The sequence below is a fragment of the Ips typographus genome, linkage group LG1 (genome assembly GCF_016097725.1).
Source record: "Ips typographus isolate SLU linkage group LG1, UJ_Ityp_2.0, whole genome shotgun sequence".
Lineage (NCBI taxonomy): Eukaryota > Metazoa > Arthropoda > Insecta > Coleoptera > Curculionidae > Ips > Ips typographus.
This window is the reverse complement of record NC_138422.1, coordinates 30,839,660-30,848,338: the sequence shown is the minus strand read 5'-3', so window position 1 is coordinate 30,848,338 and position 8,679 is coordinate 30,839,660. Positions and strand designations below refer to the sequence as shown.

The following is an 8,679-nucleotide window of genomic DNA, read 5'->3' as shown; positions in this document are numbered from 1 at the left end:
AAAACGTACTTATAAGAATTAAAGATTTCCGCTGTCGTCCATCATTTAATTATAGTTTAATCATCGTCATGTTTGTAAAGATAGTGCTGTTGGTTTTTGTGGCTTGTTTAATCTTGACCAATGAAGTTACTTCAATTAACTCACCTTTAAGGATTGTAAACGGGACGGAGGCCTCCGAAGGAGAGTTTCCTTATGTAGTAAGTTGTTTATATGTCACAAAATGCAGATTCTACTACGAACAGTTAGGTTCAACTGCGTGACTTGGGGGACTCTTACTTTTGCGGTGGGTCCATAATCGGAAGCAGATGGATTCTGACAGCTGGCCACTGCCTACAGTTCCACAACATGTAAACTATATACTTGAAATGTGGTAGAAGTTCTTAGGAATATAATTACTTTCTAGCAAAACCGCAGTGTACGGTACTAATCTTTTGTATGACCGAATTTCACCGGAAACTGTGGTCAATGTTACCAATCTGTACATCCATCCAAATTTCACACATTACACAATTGATCCTGATGTTGGTTCAATTGTTCTTTATGATGTTGGTATAGTTGAAGTAAGTACTTGCTTCTTTGTTTGAAACAACAATAATAAATTTTCTGGATTTCTAGTTGGAAGAAGACATAGTTTTTGACGAAAATACCCAACCAATCCAATTGGTAGAAACCAACGAGGTTCCCTTCCATGTAGATGGCGTATTGACTGGATGGGGTTTCAACGAAACTTACGGTTCCGATCAAATCAACCTTCAAAAGATCACTCTTCAACTGTTGACGGATCAGGAGTGTGAACAACGCATTTTTGATTACACCGGCTTGGAATATTTTAATTCAACTCACAACTTGTGCAGTGACGATTACTGGAATGGTGAATGTTATGTGAGTTTTTCATTATCCACTGTAGCAAACTTATACATTGGTTTGAATACACAGGGTGATTCAGGCAGTCCTTTTGTGATTAACGGAGTCCAGTACGGTATAGTGTCTTGGTCCTTCAAACCTTGCGGCAGCAATCCAGGCACCTACAGTCGTATAGGCAACCCTAACTACAGAGATTTTATCAGAAACGTGACTGGAATCTGAACCAATCATATTAAATCACTGAATGTTTAACATTGTTTTTTTTTATTATTATTCTACTTACCTAATTCGTATCACAACGTTAGATCCTGAGAGTAAAAATAATGATTGTGACTATCAATAAACTAAGCGGTCTCTAAGGGGGGCTCCAACAAATAGAAGTAGGATTTGAAGGGTTTAAAACAAAATCTAACCAAACGAATATTTTATCTGACATCTTTTTTGTACGCAGTTTTAGTTCCAGTTGTACAATCACAATTTAAAGACTGGTTCAGTTGAACAGCGACTGGTAGTTACTTTGCCATATAAAATACATTGTACATACATAATAATAGAAAATGACAAGATCAAGTGGTGTCATCAAAATATTGACATTATTTAAAATGTTCTTGAGTGTACCTTTGTAAATACCGTTTTTTCTTTCCTCCTCTCCATAATATCATGCGAGTCACCAACAAGTTAATTGTAGACTTCAAGTCTAATAATTATTGATCAAACGTGAATTGATGCACAAATTATATAAACTTAATAAACAATTTGGCTTTATTGATACCACACGCGTCATACAGTCCTTTTTCATCCAATGCAACATAGTCTTATTATTTATATACTGACACTTAAAGCTACAAAGAAAAAAACACTAAACTACGGCCGCCAGCAAATGGTTAAGTTCACAAAAACCTTCAAATTCAATATGAGAACCTCGCTGTTCGTCCGGCGGTTTATCTTCAAAATCTTCAGTTTGATATCTGAAAGTAGCGCACCGTGTTTAAAAGCAAAAATCAAGCATTTTTTTCTATTTTCCCTGTCCTAAATCTATTTTTTCATTAATAATAGAGAAAAACAAATTGATTGTGCAAAATAATTATTATATGATAGTCGTAAAGCTAGTTAGTTTGCAGCAATTTGTCAATGTTGTATAGAGCTACCAATGCCTCTTCTGGTGCCAGTTTTTCCCTAAAAAATTCATACACGTTATGTAGCATCTATAAAATGGATTATTTTTGATTTTGCTTAGTTATTAATTCACAAAAACTCAGTAAAAATGCAAAATCAAAAGCAAAAAAACATCCTACATATTTCTAATTTTACTTACATCTACCCCAAACATAAATAATGAAAAATTACGGTCCTACACTGTATTGTCATTAACAACAAAAAAAATAACACGTTCGAATTAACCCTGCAATATCACTTTTGTATCAAACTATAAACGTTATAACCCGGAGCTATTATCGTTAATGCTACTTTGATTGGCTAACCTGTTGAAGAACACTTTTCCGTACTCAAACGACGAGATCATAATGGCGCAAGCTGGCGCCACCTTAATCAATCGCGGAGTCAACCCGGTATACAAACCCCTCAATCCGTATTGGGCGTAAATATCTCGGAAAATCATGGTTGTGGTTCGAGGTTTTAGGCGTTTACCTAGAAAATAACCACTCAGTACACATGCCCAATAGTTTTATATGGTGATTCATTACCATCCTCATTAAACAGTTCCGACCCAAACTCGATTTGTTGATGAGTTTTTACAACATCGAAGGGAACTGTGATTGTTGCAGCAATCTATAAATTAATGTTGAATTAAAACGTGTATTTTGCCAGATTGACAGACTGTCAACTTCTTTCTATCAATGCAGCGAAACTAGTATTATTAATAGTATAATTACGATTTCTCAAACATTTTTTACTTTTAGACAGTATTGGCTAAAATCAATTTAGCAGATTTGACAAGAAAGGAGTGATAATTCAACCAACTTATGACAACACTACAAACTTACACTGCCTGATATAGCACCAGCCATAAAACTTTGCCAAAACGTTGGATGATCGCACTTCAAAAACGTCTTTATCGACTCGTAACTCATCCAGTAGATGGCGGAAAAAGGCACGTCTCTTAACAGGGTAGGAAAAATACCACGCCACAGCCCTATCGCCCCATCAGTCCGAATTAAATTCTTTAAAGCCTCACCCATCTCTAAAACACCTCTTTACATTACGGTTTTAAATAACCTTGGGAACACACAACCAACCCAAATAACTCAATTTTTGAGATTGCATTTTCGTTCGGATCAACTCCAAAGGATTGACCAGAGTGACCGACACCACACGCGCGCTAGCTCCACTAACCAAAGGGATCCAAAATGGTTGTTTTGTTATCTCGCTAGACGCTTTACTTTTGTTGTACCAGGATTTCAGTTTCAGTCTTAATTGCTCATAAGTCACAAAGTAACATATTGTAGCAGGTATGGATAATACTAAAGTGGGGCTCAGGCCGCTCCATAACGATGCCATGCCCTCATTTCGGCCTATTTGAATAAACGCGTCCTAAAATTTGTAGTAAAATAAATTTAACTAATGAAATGTGTGAGGTTAGCTTCAAAAACCTACCAGCGTTCCATTAAACTTAATAGGTCGTTTATACCAAGTATTTCTAGGGTCACAACCACAGATATGATCCATTAAACCGTTGCAGTAGAGAAAACAAGTGCTTTGGGCTTTTTGTTGAGCTTGCATTCGTATTTTTACTACATCCAAGGGTGTCACTGTTAAATTTGGTTAAATCAGTTAATTAATTTCGATTTAAAACAGAAACTGGTGTTAACTGGAACCATTAGAGTCACAGTGTGATGATACAAGGAATAAGGATGACATATATTAGTGACACTCAAGAAAACCAGCGAAACTAAAAATGATTAATTAATGGTTTTCCCATAAAAGTAAACCTGTGATTTTATGTTATTTTGACCAAAAAACCCTTTTATTTCATACTGTATCCTAATATGCTCTATTAGGTAGTGGGTTTCAATTCGGGGAAATGATTCATTATGTTACTGCAAAATGTCTTTTTTCCCTACTAGTCTGGCAAAGTAACATAATTTTGTTAGCAACCTATTTAACAGTTAATGTCCAAAATGTATAGGGATGTGTAAAATCATAAAAAAAAATATCTAGACTTGTACTTTAACCCATTTCCAGGACTTGTAACATAAATTACTATTTCTGAGTTATGCTGGTTTTCTGTCATATCAATGATATAATGTTGAAATGTTGACATTGAATTTTAACAATTAGAGATCCAAACAAAATACAACCCAAGAGAGTTTATAATATCTAAAGAAAGTTACCATACACTGTCTATTAAACACTCTATAAATTTCTGTCAAAATTGAGGCTGTAACTTCAACATTTAATTTTTGAGGCAGTTTAGTAACAGGGCTAAAGCAAACTTAATGATATGATTGTAATTAAGAATCATCAACCCATTACAGAAGGACACACAATTCTATTTAGAAATGCTTTAGTTTAGTTTGTCATCTTGCTTTGTCTTCCTCCCATGTATATTCCAAATATGACTATCCAAATTAATATGGCAAGTACCACATGTGTGGCATTTGCGTAAATCCCAGCTTTCACCTCGCTGCTTTTTCTTGACCAAACACAAAATATGAACAGTGCTGTGATTTGTGCAAATACTGAACATGTAGACTTGCCATTAGTGCTAATACTACAATATTTGAAGCAAACCAAACTAGCAATACAGCAGTAAAGCTCCATCTTCTTTATTGCCTAGACAACACTGAACATCACTTGCATCACATATGAGTAAAATAAATACATTCTGCCATTCTGACTACCTTAACTCGACTTCCAAATACCATTTACACAAAGCAAGGGCTGCGCCAAAGGTCTATAAGCCTCCAGTTACCTAAATAAATCAAAAACACACTTACTTATAAGGGATGTTAGCAAGGCCCCGGTGCAGGAAGCGGCTGCCTGCTGAGCCGGTGTGATTCTATACTTTGGATCGTCGTAGTCAATGGTCGCGGAGCCCTTTGAGGGACTCATTTTTCTTGTCAGTCAGGTTGTATTACCTTGTGTTTTAGTTGGTTTTTGAGTGTTTTTTTAAAACGAGAACGTAAACATTAGTTTGCGATTTGAGGTTAGGTTTACGTTAGGTTAGGTTATGTTATGTTAGCTGGAAAGGGAATATTCAATGAGTGGAGAAAAAGAGAGTCATTTGCAAGCAACAATGTAATTGAGAGAGACAACAAATTAAATAAAAATTATGTGTGTGTTGTCTAGTTAGGTAATGAATTCGCAGTTTTGGTTAGAGAATTGTCATAAAATCATCTGTTTGCTGTTTCATGTTTTTAATTTTGATTTTACCTCAAGTTTACATCACTATCATATTTAATATAATATATGTTTATGTTTACACTTTCCTTGATAAGAATTAAGCCTTTAATACGATCTAGTTTTTCCAGTGTAGCCTTGGATTAACTTGAAAACAGTTGCTTTTGAATAAAGACCCAATTTATTAAAGTGGGCAACAAAACTAGGAACTAGGATGCAAGTACAAGAGGAAAATTGCGAGGAAGATCCTAATTATCCTCCTAAAACTCAGGTAAACTTTTAAAAAGTATTTTTGGGTTAAGGAAATACACTTTTACAATTTGTATGTTAATTGTGATGAGAATTTTTTTGTAGAAGTTGCTCATAAATGTGCTGGATATTTCGGTGTCCGAGTCAGAAAAACGTAATAATGGAGGCTTGAATATACGAGAGTATTATACTGTTTACCTACTTGAATCAAGGTAAGTTTCACAACAGACCAGACCCCATTATTTATTTATTTATTTTGGGGAGAAATTGACAAGAAACAGGGCAATATAGTGATCTAACTTGTGTTAACTATAAGATGTTTAATTAATATGGCTTGAAAAACTGTGTTTTAAATATAGAATTTTTGGTTTTTATGTTTTGACCTTTAGTTGAAATAATGGACTTTTAGGTTGCACTGGAACAATGAATAAACTGCACTTTTGTTGGTGTGCAGATTATTAGGTTTAAATTTATTTTCTAGAAATTTTATATAAAAGTATAGAAGATCTTTGTCTAACCAAGAGGGTCTTGGTGTGTCTTGTTTACTGACTAACCCTTATCTGTACCTGAACATACTGTGAAAATTAATATTTTGTTTTGTGTATTCCTATAATTAATTACTTATCCTACTACTGGGCTTACTCCATTTCACTATTTACATATCCCACCTTAATCCTTTAATCTCATAATTTTTATGATGTCCCTCTTTTAGAGTGCTTAATCAACCACCTGCCGACCATAAGCTCGAAAAACATACCACAATATGGAGACGGTACACCGAATTTGAGCAATTGCACAACTAGAGCTCGAATCAGATGAGAAAAGGCCACCGCATCATCAATGACGCAGTTTTTAAAACTATTTCTTTCTCCTTCTACAGTTGCCGTCGCATTAGATATAATCAGAGGCGTCCTATTAAAATATTCCCGAAAATATATTGTTAAGCGGTCAAAAAGCCACTTGGCAACGTAGTACGGTTTTTACTTGGACACAATTAAAACAGATGCGGCAGCGGCCAGGGACATTTGGACCTTTTTATATGCTTTTACTAGCCGGCATTCTAAACGGTGTTGCCAAGTTTAAAAAAATGTAGTGGCGGACAGGGAGACTTAGGGGGTTAGGTTAGGTTCCGTTTTAGTCTGGTGTTTTGGTTGTATTGTTGATGGTCGCAGTTGAAGTTCACATAGTGTTATGAATAAAAAACGTTATTTTGTCAAAATGTCTTTCAAAAAGGTTGGAAAGAAAGGTGTTATCATATACAGCCAAGGCCGTGAAATCGTCAGTAACGTCTTACAATTTATGAAGAAAGAAGCAGAAGGAGTTTCCATTCCTTTGAAAAACTTGTTGTCTTTTATTTTCTTTATTAAAAACGACGAAAATGTTTCATTTTACTGATAAAATAATAGCACGCCACTGACTGGCTGCAACAACTTGGAAAGTAACGAGAGCAGCAATATTTAAAGCGAGACGTACAGAGATCGTGACATCATCGTTTGATGACGCCTGTGGCCTTTTCTTAGCTGATTCGAGCTCTACTTAGAAATCACCTACCCCTACGTGGTTTTACCGCCTTTGCCGGAAAAACGAGTCATGTTCGGTTGGCAGAAAATCTCTAACGACACTTTCGATCCTAATTTTATTGATCGCAGACGTGCCGGTTTGGAGAACTTTCTGTTACGAATTGCTTCCCATCCTGTTTTGTGTTGGGATGAACACTTTTTGGAATTTATTCAAGATGAGGAAGGATGGCGGGAGCATTACAAGGCCAATGGTGAGCTATAATTTGTGTTTTACAGTTTTAAATACTCCATATTACATTAATGAATTATTATTAGATGATTGGGTTTTCTCACTCTACACATTCCCTGTCTAATTTCATTATTACTTATTATTGTATATTATAGCTTCTATCTCCACTTTATTTAAAAATAACATGATTTGTATTTTAAACCGTGACTAAAGCTAGGACTCTGTTAAGTCTAATTCGAAAAATGGTTGCAATTTAAGGATATTTACAATTGGTGGAAGGCAAAATTCGAACGTTGAGCGTATCAATAAGACTGAAACGTAACAATGCCAGATTCGAGTGGATGAAAGACCAAAGCGCAGCTCTACAAGTGGTCATTAGTAATTTGCTTAGAGCCAGGTGTAGGGTGGCCGAAAAGAAATACGCAGTTCATAAACTGCACACCAATTACGGCCGAGTATTTAGCGAATGGAGCGCGAGCGAGAAGGAAATGGGCGATGCCTTGCAAAAAACTGGACACTATCTGGACTCGTTGGCTTCCTGCATCGATTCAGCGTTGGAAGACGAAGAACTCCTAGCTGATCAACTCAAAGAGTATCTGTTTTTTGCCCAGTCGTTGCAAAACGTGTGCAAAAATCGCGAATTGTTGCAACTGAAGCTGGAAGATGCTGAAGAGAACGTGGCTAACAAAAATGTGGAAAGAACTAAAGTGCAACAAGGAAAGTCTGGTTTGATGTCCAGGCTTTTCGGTACTGTAGACACGGAAGAAGTGAGAGAGATGAAGGTGGGGGAGCTGGACCAGTTGATTCAGGACGGGGTCGGCACCGTAAACTCCTGCAAAGAAGAGTTAAAGTATGTTTTAGGGTTGTTTCCGCTTGCTAATACAACTTTAAACTTGCAGCCGATTTAGTGTCATGGCTTTAGCCGACATTGATAGATTTCAAGGTCAAAGGGCGTCAGATTTGAGGGAAACGCTAGTGAGTTATGCGTTTCTACAGTTGAAAACTGCAAAAAAGGTACTTCTAGTTCATTGATTTGACTTTTTAGGTTGCTTACAAAATTTTGATTCTAGGGTTTGCAAACTTGGACTCAAATTAGGGATTGTCTGCAAAATATTTGATATGTTGTGGGTGATTTTTTCTTCTAACTTTTGAAAATGCTTTAGATATAAGTTTGAAAATGGTACGTGATTGATGCACTCTGTTGTTGATAATTTTGAATTATTTAAATGTTTTTCTAGCTAGTATTATTGTAAATAATTTATTACTCCTGCTATTATAGTACATTCCTATTCTTCTTTAAGCTAAAAATCAGTGTAATTTTATGGTAACGATAATACTATATTAGGACTCTTCAAAGTTAATACAGAAATCAAATAGCACAAGATGTGGTAACCGCGTTGGCTTTTTATTTTTTTTACTAATTACTTTTGTAAACATCTTTGATTTAATACTATTGGC

General features: G+C 35.7%; 3 protein-coding genes across 5 annotated transcripts; 2 read left to right on the top strand and 1 right to left on the bottom strand.

The window, feature by feature from the left end:
* Positions 1–36: 36 nt before the first annotated feature.
* Positions 37–1,116, top strand: LOC145731606 (chymotrypsin-2-like). The gene is made up of 5 exons (XM_081983464.1): positions 37–197; positions 247–347; positions 404–560; positions 616–882; positions 937–1,116. The coding sequence occupies exons 1-5, from the start codon at positions 69–71 to the stop codon at positions 1,084–1,086; spliced, it is 804 nt and encodes a 267-aa protein (XP_081839590.1). The 5' UTR covers positions 37–68; the 3' UTR covers positions 1,087–1,116.
* A 482-nt stretch (positions 1,117–1,598) lies between these two features.
* LOC145731552 (solute carrier family 25 protein Shawn-like) lies at positions 1,599–5,057 on the bottom strand. 2 transcript variants are annotated; one of them, XM_081983389.1, is made up of 7 exons: positions 4,821–5,057; positions 3,478–3,632; positions 3,120–3,414; positions 2,868–3,064; positions 2,568–2,652; positions 2,346–2,511; positions 1,599–1,832 (listed from the first exon to the last, which is right to left on the bottom strand). In XM_081983389.1, the coding sequence occupies exons 1-7, from the start codon at positions 4,933–4,935 to the stop codon at positions 1,724–1,726; spliced, it is 1,122 nt and encodes a 373-aa protein (XP_081839515.1). In that variant the 5' UTR covers positions 4,936–5,057; the 3' UTR covers positions 1,599–1,723. The 2 variants fall into 2 exon arrangements, with proteins under 2 accessions (XP_081839515.1, XP_081839522.1); XM_081983396.1 differs by having other exon boundaries at positions 1,599–2,040; positions 4,821–5,056.
* Positions 5,058–5,205: 148 nt separating this feature from the next.
* LOC145731511 (sorting nexin-4-like) lies at positions 5,206–8,605 on the top strand. 2 transcript variants are annotated; one of them, XM_081983334.1, is made up of 8 exons: positions 5,206–5,494; positions 5,578–5,684; positions 6,185–6,274; positions 7,008–7,064; positions 7,122–7,243; positions 7,480–8,071; positions 8,121–8,235; positions 8,292–8,605. In XM_081983334.1, exons 1-8 carry the CDS (start codon positions 5,438–5,440, stop codon positions 8,337–8,339), a joined length of 1,188 nt encoding a protein of 395 aa, XP_081839460.1. In that variant the 5' UTR covers positions 5,206–5,437; the 3' UTR covers positions 8,340–8,605. The 2 variants fall into 2 exon arrangements, with proteins under 2 accessions (XP_081839460.1, XP_081839449.1); XM_081983323.1 differs by having other exon boundaries at positions 5,207–5,494; positions 7,008–7,243.
* The last annotated feature ends 74 nt before the right edge of the window (positions 8,606–8,679 follow it).

What these genes read in the sequence shown, in the direction of transcription:
- LOC145731511 (XM_081983323.1), top strand. Translation starts at nt 5,438, where the DNA reads ATGCAAGTACAAGAGGAAAATTGCGAGGAAGATCCTAATTATCCTCCT. An exon ending in TTTGAGCAATTGCACAACTA is followed by an intron (nt 6,275 to 7,007) that starts GAGCTCGAATCA and finishes ATTCGAGCTCTA; the next exon opens with CTTAGAAATCACCTACCCCT. An exon ending in AGTTGAAAACTGCAAAAAAG is followed by an intron (nt 8,236 to 8,291) that starts GTACTTCTAGTT and finishes TTTTGATTCTAG; the next exon opens with GGTTTGCAAACTTGGACTCA.
- LOC145731606 (XM_081983464.1), top strand. Translation starts at nt 69, where the DNA reads ATGTTTGTAAAGATAGTGCTGTTGGTTTTTGTGGCTTGTTTAATCTTG. An exon ending in TGCCTACAGTTCCACAACAT is followed by an intron (nt 348 to 403) that starts GTAAACTATATA and finishes ATTACTTTCTAG; the next exon opens with CAAAACCGCAGTGTACGGTA. An exon ending in ACTGGAATGGTGAATGTTAT is followed by an intron (nt 883 to 936) that starts GTGAGTTTTTCA and finishes TTGAATACACAG; the next exon opens with GGTGATTCAGGCAGTCCTTT.
- LOC145731552 (XM_081983389.1), bottom strand. Translation starts at nt 4,935, where the DNA reads ATGAGTCCCTCAAAGGGCTCCGCGACCATTGACTACGACGATCCAAAG. An exon ending in TTAAGTTTAATGGAACGCTG is followed by an intron (nt 3,415 to 3,477) that starts GTAGGTTTTTGA and finishes TACAAATTTTAG; the next exon opens with GACGCGTTTATTCAAATAGG. An exon ending in GGAAAAGTGTTCTTCAACAG is followed by an intron (nt 1,833 to 2,345) that starts GTTAGCCAATCA and finishes CGCTACTTTCAG; the next exon opens with ATATCAAACTGAAGATTTTG.